The following is a 27,980-nucleotide window of genomic DNA, read 5'->3' on the forward strand; positions in this document are numbered from 1 at the left end:
CCCAGGGACTGCTTTAGGACGTCCCATGGTCCTGTGTCCCACAATGAGGCGTAGGAGAAACAGGGATTTTTGTGTACTCACCGTAAAATCCTTTTCTCCGAGCCAATCATTGGGGGACACAGCACCCACCCTGTTAGCCTAACAGCTTTGGTTTTCTGTGTTGGCTTGGTTTTGACATAGTTCATCCTGGTTAAATGTTAAGCTCCTACTGCTTTGTTACCGAACTAGTTCACTTGGAGCCAGCAGGAGGGTGTATACTGCAGGGGAGGAGCTATTCTTTCTGTATTATTTAGTGTCCTCCTAGTGGCAGCAGCATAACACCCATAGTTCTGTGTCCCCCAATGATTGGCTCAGAGAAAAGGATTTTACGGTGAGTACACAAAAATCCCTGTTTTTCACCGCATCCGACTAGCAGATCTGGCTAATTGGATCCTAAAAAAATCGGAGCATGCTCAGTTTAAAAAAGAAAAATGGAATCTGTCGTCCATAGGCTTCCATTTGCGCAAACGACGGACGGCAACGGATCCGTCGCTGTTTGTTTTTTCGGCATACACAAAAAACGTTACTTTGTCCATTTTCTCCAGCCACCGGACAAACAATTTTCAATGGATCCCTTCGAGCGACAGATGAAGCCTGAGGCCATCAGTCGCAATCCTTCACTAATACAAGTCTATGAGAAAAAAACGGATCCAGCGGCAACAGTTGCTGGATCCGTTTTTTTTTCCAAATTCAATGGATTGCGACTGATGGCGAAAAACTGATGTGTGAAAGGGGCCTAATAGTTTAATTTTCCTCAAACCAAAAGGATCAGCATGTTCAAATCCAAGAAGCATGATTTTTATTTTCCTCAAGATGTTGTGAGAATACCCCTATACACATTATTAAACAGTCAGCTAGTCACGCCAAATTTGGCCAACACTAATCTGTTAGTGGCCACCTTGGGACTTGAATCTCACATCCAGTTTTTGCTGCAGGTCTTTTTTTTTTTTTTAATGCAACCTTTTACATCAAAGCCTGCAGTGCATTAAAAGGGAATCTGTCATTTGCAATAATGCTACTGACCTGCAGATACAGGGTTAATTTTCTGGTTATGAAGGTGTGCTGCCACTGAACTGAAAGTGTGGCACCTAGGAAAAAATGAAAACTTTTTTTGTTTAAGTTGTCCACTTCTGGGGACATGTATTTTTCCTTAAATGCATGTAGTTGAGGCAAAACAATGTTTTTGTTACTATAAGGTCATTAAACATTTTGAACCGTTTTGCTTCCACAAGCTTTGATGTGGTCTTTGGTGACATATCAGCTGAGAGCAGCTCCAAAGTAGACAGAAAAATTACAAATGCTCCCTTTGTATCATCGGATCGACTTCTCTTACCTATCCTTAATTAACACATTCTGCAGCCATCAATGCAACACAGATACTAGAGAAGGCAAACTTCTGAATGTAACTAAATTACAAAAATTACTTTTAGCCAAAAATACATGCATGAAAGAAAAGAAAAGTCCCCAAAAGTTGACATCATCAGAAAGCTTTCAGTACTTCTATATTTTTGGAAACAAAATATTCTATTTCTCTATGCAGGAAGATAGAAATCTCAACTCCAGCAAGAAGCCAGCTCTGAAGAAATTGACACTGCTTCCCACTGTAGTGATGCATCTTAAAAAGTAAGGACTATATAATATACAGGTATTGTTTGAGAGCCAAAGCATAAACACAACTTTTCCAGCAGTCCGTGTACTGCTGTGGATCTCAGGAACGCTTCAAGAAAATCTTATGGCACTTTTGTTAATGTTCAAAATCTATCCTGTTGTTAAGTCAGGTTTACCACAACAAATATATAAGGGTTCTTTAGTGCACATGGAAAAATACACTCTGCCTCATTTTAGCTTTTTACGTTACAGTAAGGGTTGTTTTTATTTAATAAATCAATAGTACATATGAGATGCATTGAGTTGTTAATTTCTCTGATGAAAATAATCTTTATTATTTTGATGAAGACAGATTTTATCAGTGAATTCAGAATTTTGAGAGTGATCAGTTCAGGAGGTGGAAGAAGCAGACTTCTTTAAGATATATTTAGAAAGTTGCTTATTTTAATGCGTGCTGTTGATTTATGAAAAATAAAATGACGGTAACTCTTTTTAATGTAAGCAAGTTTTCTGCTTTTCAGTTCTGTAAATGTGCTTTCTCTCACTAAAATAATAAATTAGATTTTCATTTTCTAGTCTGTGTATGAAATGGTTGAGACCATAAGAAAGGAAAACTTTAAAATATTTCCTTTAAAGTATGAGACTTACTCATTTGTGTCCTTCTATAACAGGCAAGATTTAAAAGAGACCTTTATTGACAGCGGAGTGATGTCTGCCATAAAAGAATGGCTTTCCCCTCTTCCTGACCGCAGCTTGCCAGCTTTAAAGATTCGAGAGGAACTGCTTAAGATACTTCAAGAGGTGAGAATACCCCAGCACATCAAAGGCCTTCCTGCTAGGACTTGAAATTTCTGCTCTTTGTGGAAAAAACCCTTTAATAAAGTTAATTTTAAAGTTGATTGTAATCAATAGATTTGGGAATAATGATTATTTCCACGATTGTAGGTGTTTGCAAAAAAAAATTTCCTGTGCTGAGATCTTATAAATGTGCCCCTGCTGTGTACTGTGTAATGGCCGTGTCTGACATGTAGGAACATGGTCTAATCATACCACAGCTCCTGGGCAGGGGAGGAAGTAAAAGACAGGACAGCACAGGATTACAGCTGATTCTTTTTGTGAGGTAAATCATTTCTCTGCCTGTTTATAAAAAATGTTTTACTTCAAATAAGGAATCAGCTGTGATCCTGTGCTGTCCTGTCTATATACTCTCTTGCTTCCTCCCCTGCCCTGAGCTGTATGATCAGACCATGTTCCTGTACGGTCGGACACGGCCATTACACAGTACACAGCAGGGGCACAGTTATAAGATTATCTCAGCACAGGAACATTTTATTTCAACCACCTTAATGACCGCCGATATGCCTTTTAATGGCGGCTAAGGGTACTTATTCCTCAGTGCGGCTTTTTAACGGCACTGAGAAATAAGTATATAGCGCCTCCCGGCGCCGGAATTTCTCGGGGGTAGCTGAGACCCCAGAGAACATGATTCAGCTCTGTTTCTATCTACCCCAGTGTTGCGATCGCCATTATTCAGTTACTGCAAAAAAAAAAAGTCCGATTTCCCATTTAATTTCTCTCTCCTCTGATGTAATCGCACATCAGAGGAGGGAGAAATGAGGTTCCCCGATCCCACCCCAGTACTTCCGGTGTCCCTGCATCCCCCGGCCAGCGGCGTCTTCTTCCGGGAAAACAATGGTGGGCGCATGCTTAGTGCGCCTGCTGAGATCTGCTGGCCGGCACTCTGCAACAATAGGAAATTTTTCCTGCTGGTTCATTTTGATCACTGTGATAGACCCTATCACAGTGATCAAGATAAAAAAAAATAGTAATCTAACCCCCCCCCTCTATCACCCCCTTAGTTAGGTAAAAAAAATTAAAAAAAGTATTTCCGTTAGGGATAGGGCTTGGGGTTAGGGTTAGGGATGAGGGTTGGGATTAGATTTAGGGGTGTGTTGGGGATAGGGTTGTGGTTAGAATTGGGGGGGGCGGGGGATTCCACTGTTTAGGTACATCAGGGGGTCTCCAAATGCGACATGGCGCCACCATTGATTCCAGCCAATTTTGCGTTCAAAAAGTCAAACTGTGCTCCCTTCATTCTGAGCCCTGCCATGTGCCCAAACTGGATTTCCCCCACATAAGGGGTATTGGCGTACTCAGGAGAAATTGCATAACAAATTTTGTTGTCCATTTTCACCAGATACCCTTGTGAAAATAAAACATATTGTTTCCAAAGTACATTTTTTGTGAAAAAAGTAAAATGTTCAAAATTTTTGCCAAATTCCCGTTTTTGTTGTGTTTTTTTTTTCTTTAATAAATTAAACACAAGTTATATCAAAGAAATGTTACCATTAACATGAAGTATGTCATGAAAAAACAATCTCAATCAGTGGGATCCATTGAAGCGTTCTACAGCTATAACTTCATAAAGTGACAGTGGTCAGAATTGTAAAAATTGGCTTGGTAATTAAGTACCAAATTGGTTCTGCCACTAAGGGGTTAAACACATCCAATTGTGGAAATTATTATTATTCCCAGATCTATTGATTAAAATTAACTTTGTTTGTGGAACAATCCCTTTAAGCCTATCCGTTATAGAGTGGCGTATTTGTGACATTATTTCTTCTCCATCTCCAGCTGCCTAGTGTGAGTCAGGAGACGCTAAAGCACAGTGGCATTGGCAGAGCTGTTATGTACCTATACAAACACCCGAAAGAGTCCCGGCCAAACAAAGATATTGCTGGCAAGCTGATAAGTATGTGTTTTAATATCTATTTTTCTGTGAAATTAAAGGCATTATTCTGAATTTGAGGAAGGGGGGAAATCAGGAGGAAAAGCATTAAAGAGAATGGAGGACAAAAAACAATCCTAATGATAAATTGGTCCCACTTGGTTCCTTGTTTTCCCTGCAGTTTTGATGTGCTTCACATTAACAAGATGGCTGAAGCGGCTCCTTGACATCAGTGGTCTGCTGTACATGTTTGCATCACTACGTAGACAAGTTCTAATTCCTCCCTTTTATATGCAAGAGCACAATCAAAGCAGATTTAACCCCTTATTGCAAATGGACGTACCATTCCATCCATACTGATATCGGTGGTAGGAGCTGAGCCTGCTCCACAAGCGGCAGATACCGGCTATGTTGTACAGCCACAATGTGTTTCTAGTAGCAGACACTGTAGCTTGCTGAAATGAGTGTTTTATGTGTTTGTTTTTTTTGCTTTGTTTTTACCATTTAGGTCCAAATGTCAATTTTAGCATTGCCATTTCAATGGAAAAAAAAATATCTAAGACGTAAGACTATGAATAGCCATTTTTCTCCAGTTAAAATAAATTGATATCACGATGTGTAAAAGTCCTGTCTGTATAGATATAAAATTAACCAAGCAGCACAATAAGCGCTGTAAATGCTTAAAAAGTAACTCCAGAATTGTCATTTTTCAGTCACCACACCTCCCTAGAAAAAAAAATCGGCAATCAAAATGCACTAAATGGGTATCTATAAAACCGCTCGCCACGCAAATAACAAGCTCCCACATTACTCAATCTACAGGAAAATATAAACGATGTGTCTAAGGCTACTTTCACACTAGCGTTAACTGCATTACGTCGCAAATCCGTTTTTTTGCCGAAAAAACGGATGCGTCAAAAAAGTGAAAAACGTATGCAACGCATACAGCATTTCGACGGATCCGTCGCAAATCCGTTAAACGTTTCCGTCGAAAATACTGGATGCGTTGCATACGTTGCATCCGTTTTTACCATCCGTTGCATCCGTTTTTACGACTGATCCGTTTTTAAAAGGGAGGCTCCCAAATTTGATTGGCTACTGGAAAATATGGAAAACTATATAGTTACTGTTTTTACAGCCCATCTTTGAGGGTTTTAGTTTTGTGGCAGCGATGGAAGGTGTTCTTGTGAGCATTGCTAGTTTGGTTACCGACATTATCTTTGAGACGAATCGCCTGGATATCATAGTGCGGGAGAAGGAGGCGGCAGCGGAAAAACGTAGGATGCTTCTGCAGCAACGGAGACGGAGGCGACTCTGGATGCATCCGATTAATTAACTACGGATGATGATAAAGGGATCCAAACCCTACCCCTAACCTCACCCCTAACCGTTTAATGAACATTTTCTGACAGTCATAGTGCCACGTATTTCAGTGCCACGTATTTCAGTGCCACGTATTTCAGTGCCACGTATTTCAGTGCCACGTATTTCAGTGCCACGTATATCAGTGCCACGTATATCAGTGCCACGTATATCAGTGCCACGTATATCAGTGCCACGTATATCAGTGCCACGTATATCAGTGCCACGTATATCAGTGCCACGTATATCAGTGCCACGTATATCAGTGCCACGTATATCAGTGCCACGTATATCAGTGCCACGTATATCAGTGCCACGTATATCAGTGCCACGTATATCAGTGCCACGTATATCAGTGCCACGTATATCAGTGCCACGTATATCAGTGCCACGTATATCAGTGCCACGTATATCAGTGCCACGTATATCAGTGCCACGTATATCAGTGCCACGTATATCAGTGCCACGTATATCAGTGCCACGTATATCAGTGCCACGTATATCAGTGCCACGTATATCAGTGCCACGTATATCAGTGCCACGTATATCAGTGCCACGTATATCAGTGCCACGTATATAAGTGCCACGTATATAAGTGCCACGTATAACCACGTAGTTATAGTATTTATAGTACGTGGCACTGAAATACGTGGCACTTAAATACGTGGCTGGCTGGGGTCTTGTGGCTGGCAGTCTTCTCTCTGGGTCTTGCTGGCACATGTGGGGTTGAAGGCCCAGGCCAGGTTTATATAGATTTGGGGGTGTCTGGCCAATTGGCAACAAAATCCAGCTTCTGAGCATGCTCAGTGCAAAAAAACGTATTGCAGCGCTGCATTGCGTTGTACGACGTGTCCCGACGCATCCGTCGCTCATAGGCTTCCATTGTAGCCAACGACGTATGCCACAGGATGCGTCGCGACACGTTTTTTAGGCGGAGACAAAAAATGTTACAAGCAACGTTTTTTGCCGACGACGTGTGGCCAAATTTCGACGCATCCGTCGTAAAACGGACACGACGTATGCCAATCCGTCGCAATACGTCACCAATACAAGTCTATGGGGAAAAAACGCATCCAGCAAAAACTTTTGCTGGATGCGTTTTTTCTGAAAAAAGACGTTTTGAGACGTAATGCAGTTAACGCTAGTGTGAAAGTAGCCTAAGATTGCATCAAAATTTTTTGTTTTGTTTTTCCAAACATTTGAATTTTTGGGGGAATTGGAATAAAAATAAGAAAATGCAGTTTTGGTTTCTCCATATTCTCATTGACGTAGAGAATCATCACTCCAGGTTATTTTTCTTACCAGACAGAGAATGAAGTGTAAATAAAAAACAAAAAAAAACAAAACAAAAAAACAACAATAGTTAATTATATTATTTTCATCATTTCATGCCTCTTGGAATTTTTTCCCCTCTTTTTCAGTACATTATATGGTAAAATGAACAGGGTACCGTAATTTAAAACTATAACTCGTCCTGCAAGAAAACAAGCCCTTATAAGTGTGACTGAAATAATGGCATTTGGAAGAAAGGGGGAATAAATGAAAGAAACTAAAAATTGCTCAGTTACAATGGGTTAATGATGGGGGGGGAACCATACTGCAATGCTAGAGAGGCTGTTAACTTGCTACATTTGACAAGTGAAACCAAGTTGTTTCTACTTAAACTCAAACAGCTCTTGTCCTAGCAGTCTGTTCATTTGCTGTAGCTTCCTGATAATAGTAGCTGGGGCACAGCATTTCTTACAGCCATACCACTGATCTCTGGGCTAGCTTCATTGAGCACGGTGGCTCAGTGGTTAGCACTGCCGCCTTCCAGCGCTGAGGTCCTGGGTTGAAATCCCACCAAGCACAACATCTGCAAGGAGTTTGTTCTCCCTGTGTTTGTCTGGGTTTCCTCCCACAGATGGGGAATATAGATTGTGGGTCCCAATGGGGACAGTGATGATAATGTCTGTAAAGCTCGGTAGAATTAATTGCGCTATATAAGTGAGTTAAATAAATAAATTTAAATCTTTTTATAGCTGCATATAAAAGGTTTTGATACTTGTTTGCTCTTGCCATAATCTTTTCAGTATTTGGTGATAAATACTGTATTTTTTTTATCTATAAGACGCAATTTTTAACAAGAAAATCTCTTGTTTGGCTGCGCGAGCTGACCAGCTGAAGGACCTTCCACTGGAGTAATGCAAGGACCTTTCAGGTCATGTGACATCACAAGCCCTGAAAGGTCCTTGTGTTAATTGTGTGTAAGTTCCTTCAGCTGCCCAGCTCATGCAACCTTTCTTCAGGTCCCAATCAGTAACTGCAAGATGTGGTAATATCGTGTGTATGTAAATGTGCATGTAGCAGAATTGTGTGTATCTGTATATAATATAGGGAATAGGTATGTGATTAAAATATAGCTTTTATGTATAAAGTAATATTAAGGCATCATATACTCACTACTTACACTGAATGTTTATTGGATCACTGCTGCACGCTAAGCAATTCTAATATTTGCTATTCAACTGTGAGCCACTAAAGTGCCAATATGCAGTAATCAGGGTATTGTATAGCTTAGGTAAATCTAGCCAAGGTCCCTTGTATACAATTGCCAGAGGTAGGAAATCTTACTATTGTCAGCTATAATAAAAAGCGAGGCAGTAGTTGCTGCAGTGAACTTCATTATTAGACGTTTTTGCTGCGTTTTTTATGCTTATTTTCAGCTGCTTTTTACAGTACCGTAAAGCCTATGAGATTTCAGAAATCTCATGCACACACATTGGTTTTTTGTTTGATCAGTATTTTGTGCTTTTCTGCATTTTTTGGACATAGAGCATGTCACTTCTTTCAGCATTTTTGGTGCGTATTTTCACCCATTGACTTGAATGGGTGTTGAAAAAAAAGCAGCAAAAATGCAGCAAATAATGATACCTGAAAATCCAAGGACATTAGCATGGACAAAGAGGAAAAAAAAAAAGCAGCAAAAAAACGCAGCAAATACACAACAAAAAACTCACCTAAACCTGCGTTTTTGACGCAGCTTCTTTCCTGCCAAAAATCAAAATCGCCCTGTGTGAACTTACACTTAGTCAGTGCTGTTTATCATGATTATATTGTAGCCAGCACATTGTATAATACACACTGCAGAGAGGCCATAACAATAGATTTATTACCTCCCTAGGACATTAAAATTAGTGATAATGAACCCTCCACTGTACACCTCCTGGGAAGTTTTAATAGGAAAAATGTTTTTTTCCTGTTTTTCTGCTGTCTTAACCTGGGGTGTGTTATGGTAAGGTGCATCTTCTAGTCTAAAAAAAATACAGTAACTTAAATGTAATACTTCTGCAACTACTTTATATATTTGTAAAACCTACAGATGAATGGTCACGACCTATTTTTGGGTTGACATCCAACTACAAGGGGATGACAAGAGAGGAGAGGGAACAAAGAGATCTTGAACAGATGCCACAGCGAAGGAGAATGAGCAGGTATGTTCTATGTCAAGACCTCTGACTTTCTAAGTGTGCAGATGTGTAACATAAAGAAATAGAAATCTTACAAGTTAACATTTGGATTTTCCATTTCACTATTTTCACTGTTCTCGACACTAAGGCCCAGATTCATTAAAGATTTTAATTCCAGAAAGTAGTTAAATGTAAAAGCTTTGAAAAGTTACGAAATTTTGGCGCAACTCTGAATATCGACAACATTTAAGCAAGTTTTGGTGTTTTAATGACCGTTTCTCTCAAGTCCATCAAAATGGATGGGGTTGGTGCGGGACGGGCGGTACGTGGGGACATGATATGAAAATTCAAAGCAAGCAAATTCATGACTTGCTCTGACACTCAAAGTCCGAAATCTCTCTCCATTTCTGGCATGCCGCACGGAGGCAGAAGCTACTAATCAGACGTTCCAGATTCATGAAGAGGCATGCACGCATACATGATTTTCTCAGATGCTTCCAAAATTCAACGGTCTTGATAATTCAGACCCTAAGTGTACATGTAATCTAGTAATACCGTTCATAGGATTACTTTTATTTAGGAAATACTGTTTTATTTCTTTATTTGAAGCAAATTAATACTATATTTCATTAAGCTGGACAATTAAGCAGGTGGTGATGCCAAAAGTTTTTATGTTTTTATAGCCCGCAGGTTGCCTGCCAGTACAGTTAAAAGCAATGATGAGAGGGAGCCATCAGCTGACACTCCCTCCGCCATCATTCTCACTCTGCGTCTGGCGTCTTGACACAGCAGAAGCGATAACCTCTCTATTTTGTGACCACTGACAACATCTGTTGCTGGCCGGCCTACTCGACTCCCTTTCTTTGGCAGCCGCACAGCAGTACTCCTTGTAGATAGGGCTTAGAAAGAGCATATTCTCCAGTGGATGGTAAGCGCTACATCAAGTGGCGTTGCTGACTCTTTCTCCATTTTAACATTACACATAGTACAATCATCAGAGGTGGCACCCCAATCAACCTTGTCTCTCCCCCCCCCCCCCCCCCCCACGGTGTCACAAATTTCCAAATGCCCAACTGACTGTGGGGAACCACAGATGGGCTATTCTGAGGAGCTGTTCACACATTCTATTCCATGGGCATCAGAGGTCTGCTCCGGATAATCACAGAATCTAAAGGAGGAAAGCATCTGCACCGATACCCCAAATTTTTTCATGTTGGAAGCGGGGCCAGCCCAAGTAGGGTAAGAGCAGAATCCACACCCTTGTCACCAGATGTTAACCTACAAGGGTTGAGGTGATCCTGATGAGACTGATACCAGAGGCGCACGTGGACTGTACTGTAGTGTTAGGGCAGGAAGAGGAGGAGGGTGACTCTCAGGGTGAGGAGTATGAGAACAGAAAGGATGACAGAGGTTGTAGATCCCACTTGGTGTGAACCCAGAGGTATGCAGCTGAATAGCTTCGTGTAGGAGGAGGAAAATTAGAAGGTTATGTTGTGGCTTCCCACAAAGACAAAGTGATGCAACCATGACAAGCACTGCATCCTCAGCCCCAAATCTTGCTGTGGCCAGTATCGGTCGCGAGTATGCAGTTCACAGGGGCAGCAAGGGTTGCTTAGCCTGGGCATTTTTTTGAGACCTCAAAGGATGATCCAAAATGTTCTCTGTCAAATTTGCAAACACTCACTAGAAGCAAAAATTGCAATAATTTGACAACTACACGTATGAGCTGGCACATGCGCTATTAATATGCCTCAGTGTGGGGATCTCCGTGTGCTAAAATGCGCAATAGCGGGTCTCACCAACCACCGGCCATCAACACCATCTGCTGCTTCTTCCTCCTCTGTCACCATTCCAAGTCTTCACTCACAGGTATCCGGCCGTAGAAACTACAGTTGTTAACCCACCACAGTCAGGGTGAGTGAGAGCCGGTCATCATGTTAAAGCAGCAGTCATGTCTACTTCCGTAACAGAACGCCTGCAACGATAACATGAACGCCTGCACCTCACTCACAGTCCAGCAGTTTGTCCAATTCTCCGTACTCCGCCCTCTCTCAGCACAGCAGCCAGCCCTTGGTCCTGCAGTTGTGGTCACGTTAAAGAATGTTTCCTCCTATCCATGGCAAAGCTAAGAGCTTGAACTCCATCATCTCCAGTCTGTTGGTCACGGAAATGCTGCCTTTCCGTCTGGTGGATACAAACGGTTTCCGAAAGTTGATGATCGTCGAAGTCTCCCAGTACCATTTTGCCAGTCGTCATTACTTCTCTAAGAAAGTTGTGCCTGCGCTACACCAGCATGTCGCAGACTTCACCAACCATTCCCTGAAAAAAAAATGTCTGCCAGGGTGCATTTCACAACTGACACCTGGATGAGCAGACATGGGCAAGAGCGTTACATCTCGCTGACTGGGCACTGGGTGTATTCTGATGGCTGTGTGGGCAGGCAGTCAAGGATCTCCTCTGTATCTAACACTTCCAATGGTTATGCTTCTCCACCTATTCCCTCAACCTCTCCCTTAATCAGACACACGTTCCAACAGTGCAGATAGAATCCCCCCACTTCGTACTGCACAGCCATGGCTCACCGCAATCAGGCAGTGTATAAATTAATATGCCTTGGAGATCAGTCACACAGCTCAAGAGTGTGGACAGATATCCAGGCCAAGTTAGAGCTATAGCTGTCTCCACTAAGCCTGGAGCCACCCCGCAGGTAATCGACTTGCATTGCTACAGAGGTCTTTCAGCCTACCGGTTAACTGTTTATTTAGCGATGTTCCAACACTGTGGCATTCCACTCTGCATATGTTGCTGTGGCAGCATCCATGAGCCCGGGTGCAGTATGTCCTTTTGCATAGCCTAGTCAAACACAGTCCGGACGTGCTGCAAATCACGCTTGCGGTGTGAGCACAAGTGAAGGACCCCTGCGCCCTTCTGCACAGTTTTGAAATGGCTATTAAGATGGTTAGCACTGACTATGCCATCATCAGCATCCCTATTCCGGTCACAGTTTGAATAGTCTGTGTGAAGATGTGATAGTCGCAGAGGAAGAGTTGGAAGCAGAGGAGAATGCAGAAGGAATAACTATCTCAAATTTCCAGACTTTCATTGCACAGGCGGGTTCCATTGGAGGCTAGCAATCAAGGGGGCTTATGGTACCAGGCAAACTGTTCATGAAGATGTAGGAGTCGAGGAACAAATGGAGGAGGACAAGGTGATGGACATGCAACAGTCAGGAGATGAAGAGGATAATGACCCGCTCTCTGTTGTTCGTGGTTGGTGGGAGGGGATGGAGGAAGCAACCTTGAGTGTTGCCGCAGCACCAACACAGCATGGACTTGGACCTCATGGAAGCACCCGACACATAAGCGCCTTCTTTCTTCACTATCTTCAACACGATTCTTAGAATTAGAAATAGTCCTGACTACTGGCTTGCCACCCTGTGAGATCCACGGTGCAAGAGTAAATTTAGCCAGATGCCCCCCACACACTTTCCACCCGGACAAGGATGCGTGCATGTTGGAGTATTGAAATACGCTTGTAGACAATCTTATTAGTGGTTTTCCCCAAGGCAGCATTGAGGCACACAGTGTACATCCTAGTTCTAGACATCCAACCAGAGAAACATCAAGGCGTAGTCGCCAAAACATTAGCATCACCAGTGTAAGTGGCATAAGCAATTTCTGTTAGTCGTTAAACACATTTTTTTAGACCAGCCCGTGTACCAGCAGAACAGAGTACAAGTCTGACATTCTGTGAACGACTGGAGAGGATGGTGCAGGCGTATCTGGAGCTCAATATCAATGTCATCAAGGGGTTTTGGACCCTTCAAAAATAGAAGAGTGGCCTGAGCTCACCTTTCATGCCTTGGAGGTTTTGTCATGCCCTGCAGCCAGTGTTCTCTCAGAATGTGTCTTCAGCGCTGCTGGTGGTGTCCTGACAGATAATTGCATCTGGCTGTCCCTTCAAAGTGTAGACCTCCTAACTTTCATCAAAATGAACAAGTCACTGATCTGACTTTTGCATCCCAATCGCAGATAAGGCAGATGGTGTTCTTTTTAGTGTTATCTAATGATCTTGCGTTATTGCAGCCTGTGCCATCTTTGCGGTGTCTTCTGTGTCTGCTGTAGCTAATGTTGCTGATGTTATAAAAAAACTTTTTGAAATGTGGAGACTCCAAGTTGGGTCTCCATTTGGTGGGTTGTCTGTAGTAGGCGGTATGTCAGAGGCCTATTATAATGTTTCTACTCTGTGGAAATTGATGCCACTTTAGTGGTGAGTGACAATTATCTTTTTGAAAATGTGGGAACGCGAAGTGGGGTCTCCATCTTGTGGGTTGCCTGTGTAAGTAGGGCTCCCAGACAGGCAGCCCTGCTCTTACTTTCAGTCAACTACCTGTGTTACTATTCTTACTTTTTCTATCAATAGTACTGTATGAAACTGATGTTTGTGGCTGGAATAATTTAAAAAAAAAAAAAAAAAATGGAAGTGTTGCGTCAGTTATCAGGTCTCCCAGCTACGAAGGTGTACACTGCTCCCCTAACCACCAATTCCTAATTGAACCTTCAATACCAAGCTGCAAATGGTGGCTCAGACCCGGTCTCATACATGGCCCGTGCCTTACTTCTGCGGCATTATAAAATTTCTGCTGTGGTTAAATTGATGCCACTTTTCATCGTGTATGCCCCTAATTTTATAGCTGTTTAGGCAGCATTTTGTCCCCCCTTAAAGTGTCGTCTATGCGTTTGTTTTTACCTCCCATTGAATCTAACTGGGTTCAGATACGTTTGGCGAATGGCAGTCTGTTCGGCGAATCCAAACCCAACCTTGAAAGGTTTGCTCATCTCTACTAAAGACACGCTCTCGGAGAATCCTGTGAGCGAGATCACAATAATTACACCTAAATATAGAGGCTCATATCTTAAGACATACACGATTTAAAAAAAAAAAAAAAAAAATAAATAAAACCCTGTAACATTTGGGGAAGCAGCCGGACTAAAATAAGCAAACTGTAGTGGTGATGGGACCTCTTTACACTGGAATGATCGGAGTTGGCTCTGATCACATCATTCCAGGTCATATAATAGCGCAGGCTCAGGACCTGACTATATACGTGTAGTGAACACATCCTCCGTACATGTGCGACGGATGATGCCTAAGGTTTTATTGTTTGCATCACTTATTGTTTACATTTAGTGTGTGCACTCTTAAAGTTCATGCTAAACATTTCAGCAGGATTCTATAGTTACACGGATGCCAAAAGGGAGCCCTTTTGAAATTAGTCTCCCTGCCATTTGTGACTGATGAACAATGCATCTATTTATTGAATACGTCATAATTCTCTGTATGAGCAGTGAGACTCTGAAACGCTCTGTTGCGGCATGTTACGGTCGATTCACTAAGAGGGCCTGGATGCCTTTCTTAAAGTATATTACTGGTTAGGTGTACTAGACTCTGGAGGAGGGACATTGGTCCAAGGAACTTGTTTGATTGCCATATGTGGAATCGGGAAGGATTTTTCCTCCTAATATGAGGCAGCTACCTCATAGGGTTTTTGGCTTTCTCTGGATAAACATGTTAGTTATAGGTTGAACACAAAGGACTTCAGTCTTGTTTCATCCTTAAAACTATTGTATATCTCATGATTCGTTTGTTTAAATGGATATTCTTATGGGTGACAGTGGCCTCTTTTAATGAAAGTGTACATTTACTATAAACTATTGTATAAATTTGTCTTAATTTAATCTTTAGCTCCGGGGGTCAGACGCCACGAAGAGACTTGGAAAAAGTTTTGACTGGAGAAGAAAAGTGAGTATTAAATTGACACTTTGTACCTTGTATCCCATCTATTTTAGTGTTGCAATGAATGGTAATACTGTGGGTATGTCCATCAAATCAGCAGCTCTTACAGGTTATTCCATTGACGATGAGAACATTTGCAGTTGCTCTATTTATGTTGCATGCACGTGCAAAGTTCCTTACTAGTTTTGTGTGACACAAGGCATCAAAATGCTAAAGAAAATGCTTGAACTGGTAGATATTTACAAGCGTTCATTTTTGTTTAGGGCGTTACGTCCAGGTGACCCTGGTTTTTGTGCTCGAGCTAGAGTTCCTATGCCATCTAATAAGGATTATGTTGTCCGTCCAAAATGGAATGTAGAGATGGAATCGTCCCGGGTAAGTTGAGGGTTTGGTTACTGTGTACATGTGGGAAGGTTGTCATATTTACTTTCATCTTTCTGAATTTCTTTTCTCTTAGAAATACATTTTGTTTTTAAACTATATTTCTTTGCTATCCTTCTTTGTGTTTTTTTTTTACATCTTTATACTGGCCACACAATGTTTTGATTTAGTTTGGAGGCCATAAAGGCATATCTCGTTTGGAAAAGCACAAAAGACGATTTGCTGAGCAGAGAAGGCTCACTAAAACCACTCGTGCCGTCAAATTCAGCATTGAGGGCAACCGAATGCCCTTGTGATATTGGTAATTCTTAACCTATGCCCCAGTGTGAAGAATACAGGTGTGCTCTGCATGCTCTGGTACATGCTTCTCTGCATCAAATATTTGTCAATTTGAGGCATGATTTAAGAACCCAAAACATGAAAAAGGTACTTTGCTATATTCTATGAACTGTTGATTTATGGAGTAAAAAGAATACTAATGACATCATGCTATCTTCCTTTTTGTAAATCTGCCTGGTCTCATTTTGTTCAGTTAAGAATAAAAAAGGGGTCTTTACATGTCTCTGCCAACCATCTGTTCCAGGGGTGAGCAATTTTCCTAATGGGCCACGTGAGACCATGACTCTTGTGCAGGGTTGAACCAAAATGAATTCTGCCCAGTAATAATATTACCATATTAATTACAATTAATATACAATATTCCTTAATATGAAGCAAAATTCAGTATTCCAACACCCCCCCCCCCTATATACCGAAGGTTCCCACACTCAGCACCTTTATACACTGTATGAGCCTCACATAACCTCCCTATGTACAGTATGAGCCCCACATAGCCTCCCATATACAGTATGTTCCCAATATAGCCTCCTAGATACAGTATGAGCCCTCACATACTGTACATGGGGAGCTATGAGTCTCCCACACTGCCTCCCCTCTGTGCAGCAGGAGCCCCTCCCCACACACTGCCTCCCCTCTGTGCAGCAGGAGCCCCCTCCCGCACTGCCTCCCCTCTGTGGAGCAGGAGCCCCCCACCCCACACTGCCTCCCCTGTGTGCAGCAGGAACCCCACACTGCCTCCCCTCTGTGCAGCAGGAGCCCCCCACCCCGCACTGCCTCCCCTCTGTGGAACAGGAGCCCCCTCTCACACTGCCTCCCCTCTGTGCAGCAGGAGCCCCTCCTCCCACACACTGCCTCCCCTCTGTGCAGAAGGAGCCCCCCCACACTGCCTCCCCTCTGTGCAGCAGGAGCCCCCCACCCCACACTGCCCCCCACCCCGCACTGCCTCCCCTCTGTGGAACAGGAGCCCCCTCTCACACTGCCTCCCCTCTGTGCAGCAGGAGCCCCCCACCCCACACTGCCTCCCCTCTGTGCAGAAGGAGCCCCCCCACACTGCCTCCCCTCTGTGGAACAGGAGCCCCCTCTGACACTGCCTCCCCTCTGTGCAGCAGGAGCCCCTCCTCCCACACACTGCCTCCCCTCTGTGCAGCAGGAGCCCCTCCTCCCACACACTGCCTCCCCTCTGTGCAGCAGGAGCCCCTCCTCCCACACACTGCCTCCCCTCTGTGCAGCAGGAGCCCCCTTCCACCCTGCCTCCCCTCTGTGCAGCAGGAGTCCCTCCCCACACACTGCCTCCCCTCTGTGCAGCAGGAGCCCCCCACCGCACACTGCCTCCCCTCTATACTGGGACACATTTTTCCCGTTCCTCCAGCGCTCTGCTCCGCACAGTGGACACGATGTAATGATGTCATGGCGTCTGCTGTCTCAGTCACACACACGGATTAGTGGAAGACCGAGCTGGCGGCACTGTCCTCCACTGTTATATTCCCTGTTATCTGCATCTCAAGGATGCAGATAGCGGTGAAATCGGGATGCCAGACAAGGGAACAGGGCCATACCATGCAGACCGTGGGCAAGTGTTTTCAGCTTTTTGGCTCTCGGTGTGCAGCCAGAGGGCCTCATGTGGCCCCCGCACCGCGCTTTGAATTGGTCTGAACTGTTCCTTTCCCCTTTACTAACACTGCTGCTGTTTGCAAAACAGTGAGATAATGGGGGCAGTGTGCATGATGTTAGGATTTGGCATCTTTAACTTGGATGTGCTGAGCTGCATCTTATTTCCCAGTTTGCTGCGCCCCAGTCTATATTAATTAATCAAGCTATGCTTTGCATGGTCATCGTGCAGCTCACATGAAGGGGACCACATTTTTGTTGCTGAAATTTTGCCGGAGTTTGCCAAAAATGTAGCAGTTTGGCAAATGGAGTGTGTGTAAGGAGTCTTGTGTGATCGTGTGAGCTGTGTCCAGTTTTCTCAATAATACTGTACAAAGTGTGTGTATCTTCTGAGGGGCTGGCATCCAGGCATGTGTGTTCTCTACAGGGCACCATTGACATTGAATGTTGTGACTTTGTAAATTATGCATGCACAACAGAATGTTACAAAGAACAGATTTCATGTTTGTTTGATCGTGAACTTTTCTTAGATAATGATTTATGTTCTAATAATTGGCTTTTAACATCTGTGATAATGGACTTATTTTTGCACAAGCATAAAAATGCCTTTCTCTTTCCAGGGAAGCGCAAAGAAAGGGGTGAGCCGATTGGACAAACAAATGAGGAAGTTCACAGATATCCGGAAAAAGAATCGCTTTGGCCACGCAGTTAAAATCAGCATAGAAGGGAATAAAATGCCTTTGTGACACTTGCTGCTCTTTTCTTTTTCTACGCCAATATCGGGACAGGGCTTTTAATGAAGTCGTCCTGTTGCATTTGATGAATTGGACTCTAAAGAGCCTTTTGCAATAGTTTTAATGTGTTTCCCCTGTCCCTGTAAATGTGTTCTATCTCCTTCAGGAGACGAGGTTTCTTCTGCTTCCCCATTCACACAGCTCTGGAAACCAACTCTGGTCCTTATTTTTGGATCGTATTTAATGCTGTTTGTACAGATCAATTTCTCTTCGTACCTCAGTGTCTGGATTTCAGACAATAAAATTCTATCTTGGATTTTTTAATTACTTGTGTTCTGGTGTATTTAAAGAGGATCTGTCACTAGATCTTTCAATATAAGCTGGATGTATCATACAATGGATCACGTGGCCCTGATGAGGATGGTGTATTTATTTTGCAAATCCATACCAGAGTAACTCTATAATCCTTTGGGTTCGCACAATTTTATGAATACGGATATGCACTGCCAGGTTTTGAGTGTACTTAAACGCTATCTTCGGCCACCTAGCTTGATTGATAAATTATTTTCACTGTCTATATTGTCTTCATTTTGCTCATGCTTAGGAGAATCTGTGGTCTGCATAACCCTGCGGTACAAAGTGTCCTGATCAGAACTTCTTATAGTGTTTGGTTGGGTTTAGAAGAGACAAGTTGAGCATTACTTTCCATCCAGCATCCAGGCTTGGTTCTTGAAGAATGGAGAAAGATAGATGCTGCAATATGTCATAAGCTTGTACATTCCACTACATCAGCATGCTATGTATAGCCAAGATCCCGATCTCCTATGAATGCCAGCCACTGACTGCCTTTCACAGGAGGATCATAATGACAGATACAGGTATATTCAGCAGACCCCCACCTGTCATGACAATCTATTACGTCACAGGCACGCGGAACGACGCATCTCCCTGCAGGCTGCACCCGTGGCTGTTGGACAAGTGATTTAATCAGCCATCATGTGTGGGAAAATGCTGGCTTGGCGTGGGCCCGCATCAACGGCAGGGACATGTCTTTTGCCATACGTGTACATCAGAAGTCATGAAGGTGGTTAAAGGGAATCTCAGTAGGACCAACCCTCTCACGGTGGCTGTATGGACATGTAGGTCATAGGAAGCTGAATAAAATGATACATTCATATCTGCAATCCAATGTCTTATTCCTGAGATAGCCATGTTTTTTTTGTATGTAAATGAGCCCCTCCAGGCTGTGGGCCGGGCACTGATCTCCCTGAGAATCTGCCTCCAGAGAGTATGGGAGGGGGCTCCTGCTGCCTTCATGACCTCAACTTTTTTCGGTTTTGCGTTTTTGTTTTTCGCTCCCCTCCTTCCCAGAGCCATAACTTTTTTAATTTTTCCGTCAATATGGCCGTGTAAGGCCTTTTTTTTTTTTTTTGTGGGACAAGTTGCACTTTTGAACGACCTCATTGGTTTTTGCATGTCATGTACTAGGAAACGCGAAAAAAATTCCAAGTGTGGTGAAATTGCAAAAAAAAAAAAAAGTGCAATCCCACACTTTTTTGTTTGGCTTTTTTGCTAGGTTCGCTAAATGCTAAAATAAACCTGCCATTACGATTTACCAGGTCATTACGAGTTCATAGACACCAAACATGCCTAGGTTATTTTTTTTATCTAAGTGGTAAAAAGAAAAATTGCTAACTTTGCTAAAAACAAAAAATGTAAAAAAAAATTGTGCCATTTTCCGATACCCGTAGCATCTCCACTTTTCGTGATCTGGGGTTGGGTGAGGGCTTATTTTTTGCGTGCCGACCTGATGTTTTTAATGATACCATTTTGGTGCAGATACGTTCTTTTGATCGCCTGTTATTGCATTTTAATACATGCATTTTAATATGTCGCGGCAACCAAAAAAACGTAATTCTGGTGTTTCTAATTTTTTCTCCCCCTATGCTGTTTAGCGATCAGGTTAATCTTATTTTTTTGTTGATAGATTGGGCGATTCTGAACGTGGCAATACCAAATATGTGTATATTTGATTTTTTTGTTGTTGTTTTATTTTGAATGGGTCGAAAGGGGGGGTGATTTAAACTTTTATATTTTATTTCATATTTTTTAAAACCTTTTTTTTTTTTTTTTTTTTATTTACTTTTGCCTTGCTTCAATAGCTTCCATGGGAGGCTAGAAGCTGGCATAGCCTGATCGGCTCTGCTACATAGGAGCAATGCTCAGATCGCACCTATGTAGCTGAATTCCTGCATTGATATGAGCGCTGACCACAGGGTGGCGCTAACAGCAATCCGGCATCAACAACCATAGAGGTCTCCAATAGACTTCTGGTTGTCATGCCAACGCATTGCTGACCCCCGATCACGTGACGGGGGTCAGCGATGTCCTCCGGCCCGATGGCGGGAAGCGATAGTTAAATGCCGCTGTCAGCGTTTGACAGCGGCATTTAACTATTTAATAGCGGTGAGGGGAATGAGATTCCATCCGCCGCCATTGCGGGCACATGTCAGCTGTACAAAACAGCTGACATGTCCCGGCTTTGATGCGGGCTCAACGCCGGAGCCCGCATCAAAGCAGGGGATCTGACCTCGGACGTACTATGAGGTCAGAAAGGGGTTAAATGAAAAGCAGCATTACAAGTGTGAGACATTAGCACTGAACTTTGTCTGCAGTTCTCACGGCTCTGCTGTAGTGCAGCACTGGCTGCATGCGAGATGGAAGCGGCACACGTGTCGGTTATAATCGCACACCGCTCGGCAGAGAGCAGCTATTACACATCACACTGGTAATGCCGCCTTTCATTTAAAATAAGCTCTGGAGGTCTCATGCAGATCAGTGTCCGGCCCGTATCCTGGAACAGCTCATTTACATATTCCAGAGAAATCCACAGTTTTCTTATGACATCGGATCACAGATATAAAAATATCATTTTATTCAGGATCCTATGACCTTTATGCTCATATAGACAGTTTAGAAAAATTGATCCTTTTAACTTCACTGATTTCTTTTTATCTGGCATTCGAGGGAGGCTGCGGCAGTATTTGGCTACTTAATCTGAAAGCAGCATAATGTAGGGCAGAGACTGATTCCAGCAATGTGTAACTTACTAGGCTGTGTGCTGTATTTTCAATACAATTAGTGTTGTACCAGCAGAAGATTATCACTGCCGGACTAGATGTTGTGTGCAAGCCGGTCCAGCTAATCTGTCTAACCCCGCCCCCACTACTGATTGGCAGCTTGATTACAATGCACAGTGTACACAGCTTCCACTCAGGAGTGTGGCTGGGGTTTTTCACAGCTCAGCTTTCTGAGCATTGCTACATCTACAGCAGAAAAAAATGGAATATATCTATAAACTACACCAAGCAGTTCAGTAAGTGATGCATTGCTGCAATCAGGGTCTCTGCCCTTACATCATGCTGCTCTGGCTACATTTCAAAAACCTGCTGACATACAGGGGTAGGACAACATAATGGAAACACCTAACATTTGGCATCATAATCTTCGAACACTTATAAACATGCAAACCGTGACATATGGTAATGTTTTGTAGTTGATTATTTGTGTTGTGATGTGTGTTAAGTCCTTCTCAGTCCCTGGCTTACTAGAGGTAGGGATCCCATAGAAATGACACGCAGCACAAAGGTTGTGTGATCATATACAGGGGAAGCCCAGGAGCACGTCTGACTCACTGGGCTGTACCCCCTCCTTTTATATAGAAAAAAGTTAAACATTTTACAGACATGCGTACAAGCGCTCATATTTCACATCCTTATACAATAACAGTCTATACTAGAGATAAGATTCAATTTCTGGTATGTAGGTAAAAGGTTACAACACAGAAGGAATGCGTCCATAAAAGGAAATGTCAACTTTGCTTAAGTTATCTTGAAATAAGCCAGCTGTTTCAGGAGAAAGACACAATGGATTCTTTCAGTCTGATCTCCACAATTCCCCCCTTTGACATATTCTTTTATTTATTACCACAGGGCTAAAGACAAAGCCTTTATTTTTGGTATTACACATGTACACACTTATATTATTAATAAGAGAATCAAATCTAGTATTAATTCTTCTATCGCAAATTATTTTCTTCTTTAGCAGTATACTAAAATATAAAAACAAAAATTAGTACGGTAATATTAATTTATACTCTTGCATCTATTACACAAAGTTTATCTGTGCATACTGAGATACCCTTGAGCACAATCTGGAATAGTACGTATATGACTACAATAATCATAACTATATGTATTATGCTCTGCATAATTCCAGCAACCCACCCACCGATTCCTCTGAACCAGTTGGCTGGGTTAAGAAAAGAAAAGGTATCTGACCACCAGTTATCCTTATTCTGGTCATTATCTTTGTCATACTGATCTCTGAGTCGTTGTACGTCCTTTAATTTAAATGTCATACTCATCAGATTCATTACAAACCAGGTTCCCCGGTTTGCTTGTACAATCACTTGCATTACCTTGAGGGAACAACTCAGAATGTTCCCAATTTCTATTGTGTATGTATCTTTCCAATACTACAGGTTTGAAGGCATCAGAGGAAGGGACGGTTGTACTGAAACTGAGCTGTAGATTTTCAGTGGGGACCTGTCCTAGATCAGTTAATCCAGTCTTATTCCTAGGTACCCATTTTCCTCCCTTGAATGTTAAATATTGTAGATGTGTATTACTCCCTGAGAGATTACCCTGCCACCAAGGAAATTCTACCCATCCCACAATTGGTATGGCGATTGTAGTATTCCACAGCCTAGCATTACCAGTTTGGTTATTGGCCAGTTTGTCTGAACAATTAGGCCAAGCGAATATTTCTTCTGCTGATACGGGAACTGCTAGAAAAGGTATACTTGTGGCTGATACCGGTGAATGGGTACAGATCCAACAATCTGTCAGGGTTTGTGTATTGTTTAACAAGTCATGCACTAATTTTCTATGATGTTGTACGAATCTATTGTTCAAAGGGGTTAGAGATTTTAGTCTATCCCATGCCTCCGTTGAGATTAACATTATTAACATCAATATCATGAGTTTTGTACTGCTTTTTTGCAGTGGCTTGCATGTATCCATGATGCCTTTCCTTCAAGCTTGACTGATGTAGGTGTTGTCAACAGGACTTGGAAGGGTCCGTCAAACCTTGGTTCTAGAGCCTTTCTGGTGTGTCTTTTTACATAGACTTGATCACCTGGTTCCAACTTGTGACTTCCTTCAATGTTGTCAGGATCTGGAAGGGAAGCAAAAACTTGTGCATGCACCTTAGTTAATTGTTTCTGAAGATTTTGCACATAAGAAGTCAATGACTCAATATTTAACACAAGTTGCTGTGGAAAATAACATCCTAAATTGGCAGTCCTACCAAACAAAATTTCATATGGAGACAGTTTAGTCTTACCCCTTGGGGTATTGCGTATTGAGTAAAGGGCCAGTGGAAGGCATTCTGTCCAAGGCTTTCCTGTTTCAGCCATGGCTTTCTGTATTTTTAATTTTAAAGTTCCATTCATGCGTTCCACCTTACCAGAACTTTGAGGATGATATGGAGTGTGTAACTGACTTTCAACACCCAACATTTTCAGTACATTTTGAAATATTTCTCCAGTGAAATGAGTACCCCTATCTGACTCGATCACTTCAGGGAGACCGTAACGGGGTATCAGTTCGGCAACTAGCTTTGCAGCAGTGTTTTTAGCTGAAGCCTTCCGAACTGGATAGGCCTCTGGCCACCCTGAGAACATGTCCACACACACCAACACATACTCATACCCATTACTTTTTGGCAGCTGGATAAAGTCTATTTGTAATCGCTGAAACGGATAGAGAGGTCGGACGTGGTGCTTCATAGGGGTCTTTGTCGTCTGTCCGGGATTATGTGCCAGGCATATAGCACATGCAGCACAATAGTCTCTTGCATAGTTGCCAAAACCTGGAGCCAACCAGACTTGCTTTGCCAGTAGTGTCATTGCATTTGCAGACACATGCGTAGGGTGGTGCAATCCACCAACTACAATCGGGTACCAGGCTCTAGGCAAACATATTAGTCCATCTTTCTTCCAAATTCCTGCTTGTTCTTCTGCCCCTTCCTTTTTCCATCTATCCCTCTCCTCTTCTCCTGCATCTTCCTGTGCTTGTCTCAGTCTATCTTCAGTATTTTCTGTGGGGTTTACAGTATGAACCTGTCGTAAGGGTTTGACTGCCGCTGCTTTGGCTGCTTTGTCAGCCCTATCATTTCCCCTAGATTCCCTAGTGTCGAGTCTCACATGTGCAGCTACCTTAATTACTGCTACTTCTTTTGTTTCTTGTGCAGCCTCTAAGATCTGTTTGATCAAAGAAGCATGTTTTACAGGTTGTCCTGATGCTGTCATGTAACCTCTAGCTCTCCAGATTACTCCAAAATCAAACACAATACCATGTGCATAGCTAGAATCAGTGTATATATTAGCTGTCTGATTCTCAGCTATTTTTAGCGCTTCGATCAATGCTGTTAGTTCTGCTTCTTGTGCAGACTGTTTTGGTGGAAGTGGTTCTGCTTTGAGAGTTTCAGATTCTGACACAACTGCATACCCTGTATGGAAGTTACCTGTGTCATCTGCAAACCTACTACCATCTATAAACAGCTCTAAATCTGGATTTTGAAGTGGTGTTTCGGATACATTGGGTAAGCCTGCTGTTTCTTGTAAAATGAGCTCTGTACAATCATGTGTGTCTGTAGGGAAAAAATTTGCGTGTGGATCAGTGTCCTTATTCCCCCCTTCAGACTCGAGAGGTAGCAGTGTTGCTAAATTAAGAGTCTGAAGCCTTGCAAATGTGATAGTAGAGGGGAGCAGCAAAGAACACTGTAGCCGCAAATGTCTGGCCATGGAAATGTGCTTTGGTTGGACCTGGTTTAATATCCCATAAACATCATGTGTAGTTTGAACTGTGAGTGGATGCTCTAAGACAATTTCTGATGCTTTGTCCAACAATAGTGAGACAGCAACAACTACACGTACACAGGTTGGCGCTGCTCTAGCTACGGGATCTAACCTTGCTGAAAGATATGCAATTGGTCTTTGTTTCCCTGCATGCTTCTGGGTAAGAACTCCTGTAGCATGGGAATCAACTTCTGCAGCCATAAGCTGAAATGGTTTGGTGTAGTCTGGTAGCCCTAACGCTGGAGCTGAAACAAGGGCATCTTTTAATTGTTGGAACGAAATCTGACCTTCTTTTGTCAACAAATAAGGTTCACTTTTTACACAGTCATACAGTGGTTGCATTAGTTGACTGGCATGTATAATCCATTGTCTACAATGAGACACTATTCCTAAAAATGCTCGTAGCTGTTTATGATTTCTAGGCTCATTCATCTGTCTTATTGCTTCAGTTCTTTGAGGTGTAAGATGCTTTTTACCTTGAGAAATGCAATGACCTAGAAAGACCACTTTGATCTGACAAACTTGTAGCTTTTGTCTATTCACTTTACACCCTTCTTTTTCTAGAAAACATAGTAAACTCACAGTGGACCTTTCTGCAGTTTCTAGATCTGGGCAGCAAAGTAGTAGGTCATCCACATACTGCAAAATTACTACCTGTGATTCAGGTTCAAACCTTTGAAGAACTGTTTCTAGGGCATTTGAATAAAGAGTAGGGGAGTGTATCATTCCCTGTGGAAGGCGTGTCCACGCCAACTGTTTGCCCTTAAATGTAAATGCAAACAAATGCCAACTATCTTGGTGTAAAGGAACCGAGAAAAATGCATTTGAAAGATCTATTACAGTAAACACTTGAGAACTGGCTGGTATCTGTGATAGTAACGTATGAGGATTGGGTACAACTGGGGTGATTGGATCTAGAACTTTGTTTATTTCTCTTAGATCATGTACCATACGATATTTGGGCATAGAACCCTTATCAAGAGTTCTCTTCTTGACTGGATACAGAGGAGTGTTAGCAGGTGATTGTATCTCTACCAAAACTCCTTTCTCTCTGTATTCCTCTATCTGTTTTGTAATTGCTAATTCCTGCTGGGCACTCACAGGGTATTGTCTGAGCTGTGGGAGAACAGTTCCTGGTTGCACAGATAGTTTTACAGGAGAAATATGCAATAATCTCACATCAGTGTCACCCTGTGCCCACAGTGTTTCTGGGATCATTGAGAGGTCTAGATCTGTAGTGTACTCTTTTTCTTCAGTATAATCCTCAAAAGCCTGAATTCTGACATATTGTTCTAATGATTCTGCATCATCAGGGATAGTCAGCATAACTGTGCCATCTTCCCTAAAATTGATGTTAGCTTCTAATTTCTTTAGTACATCAGTTCCTAACAGACATGTTGGGGCACCTCTGGCATACAAAAATCTGGATGCAAAACATTTAGGTCCTAATGAGACCTCTAGGGGCACAGTATATGGCAGTGTTCGAATTACCCCATCATAACCCTCAGCAAAAGTTGTTTGTTCTGAAATATCTTCCGGATTCGGAAGAAAATCTTGATTCAAAATTGAGGAAGTTGCACCTGTATCTATCAAAAATGGAATCTCTCTCCCCCCCACATTCACCTGTATCATAGGTCTTCTAGCTGGTAGGGAAGTTTGTAACACATCGAGTCAATCTGAATCTGGTATGGGACCATCTATGATGGTAGATTTCTGCTGGTTGTCCGTTTGGGGAGGGTTATTTCTGGGAACAAATTTGCCTGACTTTATATCTGCCAACTTCTTCCTGCACTCTCTTTGAAAATGACCTGGCTTTTTACAGTAGTGGCAAGAAAAATTGTGTCTCACTCTTCCTCCTGTATTAGCTTGTGCTATTCTAACAGGCTTACGATTCTCTCTCATATCCATGACTATTCCTAAACATCGTTGTTTCACAATATTTGGTTGTTCAATTGTTCTCCAATCTGGAGTAGAGGATTTAAATTTTTCTCTGATTTTCGGATCTAGCCCCTCTATCAATTGTTTTGTAAAAAGTCTCCTTACTGAAGCATCAGTCAAATCCAATCCTTCATCCCTAAAGCTATTTTCTAGTTCTTGACTATATTCTTCAATACTTTGCCCAAATTTCTGCATAATCACACCTGTAGACCCCCTTTCCCTCTGTTTTCCTCTCATGAAAATTATTAATGCCTCTGTGAACTGGGTACCTGATGCTTCTGTCTGTAAGGCACCCCCTTCTGCCACTGGTCTATTGGGCTGTAGGTGTGTCAATAATTCCTGAAAAAGTCCGGGGGACATTTTCATTCTACATAATTCTTCCCCGTCCGCCCAGACCCCAGCATGAGTCTGCATGATTTGTTGTATATACTGCGCAAATCGGATAGGATATTGAGTGGGATCAGGCGCATTATGCAGGAGGGACATACCCTCAGCAGGGGACCAAGGAAAGTATTGTCTGGTCTGGTGATATCTGGTGTTCATTACCCCGTCAGCACCAGGTTCCCTAAAGGGTCTTGGTACTACCCTAACAGGGGCAAGTACAGCGCCATATCTAGGTGTACCACAGGCTAGGCAATCATTTCTCCAATCTGGATTTTGTTGTCCACAGTGTGAACATTCCCATCCTCCTACCCCACCAAGATTGGGATACAAGGCTGGAAATTGTTTTCCTCCTTCTGCTCTTCCAGATGGTACAAATGATTGGGCTTTTGGATCTAGGTAAGGTGGCGGGATTATGTCACAACTTTTTCCCTTCCCCATGATCCATTTGGAAGTGTCTGGATCGTACTTCCAATTCTCCTCTTTAGCTGTTTTTGAGACCTCTATCATACAATGTATGATTTCTTCCCACCCATTGTCTTTGATAATTCCACCTCGTTCTTTACTCAGTTTTTCCCATTCTGTACTGAACATAAGTGCTTCTGAAATTCCCAATTTTTCTCTTACCCTCCTAATCTGCCTTCTGACTATCTTTCCTGTATGATATCTGCTGCTTCCACTTGTCCTAAGACGGT

At 42.6% G+C, this 27,980-nt stretch overlaps 1 protein-coding gene across 1 annotated transcript in view; it reads left to right on the forward strand.

Moving 5' to 3' along the window:
• IWS1 (interacts with SUPT6H, CTD assembly factor 1) overlaps positions 1–18,360 on the forward strand; it is a 52,878-nt gene extending 34,518 nt beyond the window's left edge. Inside the window, exons 8-14 of the mRNA XM_077290934.1 lie at positions 1,580–1,662; positions 2,319–2,448; positions 4,282–4,399; positions 9,099–9,210; positions 14,932–14,988; positions 15,246–15,357; positions 17,931–18,360. Coding sequence (XP_077147049.1) covers positions 1,580–1,662; positions 2,319–2,448; positions 4,282–4,399; positions 9,099–9,210; positions 14,932–14,988; positions 15,246–15,357; positions 17,931–18,056 — 738 coding nt within the window. The 3' untranslated portion in view covers positions 18,057–18,360. The remainder of the gene's footprint in view (positions 1–1,579; positions 1,663–2,318; positions 2,449–4,281; positions 4,400–9,098; positions 9,211–14,931; positions 14,989–15,245; positions 15,358–17,930) is intronic.
• Positions 18,361–27,980: the final 9,620 nt, after the last annotated feature.

Source organism: Ranitomeya variabilis, chromosome 2 (genome assembly GCF_051348905.1).
Source record: "Ranitomeya variabilis isolate aRanVar5 chromosome 2, aRanVar5.hap1, whole genome shotgun sequence".
NCBI classification, from domain to species: domain Eukaryota; kingdom Metazoa; phylum Chordata; class Amphibia; order Anura; family Dendrobatidae; genus Ranitomeya; species Ranitomeya variabilis.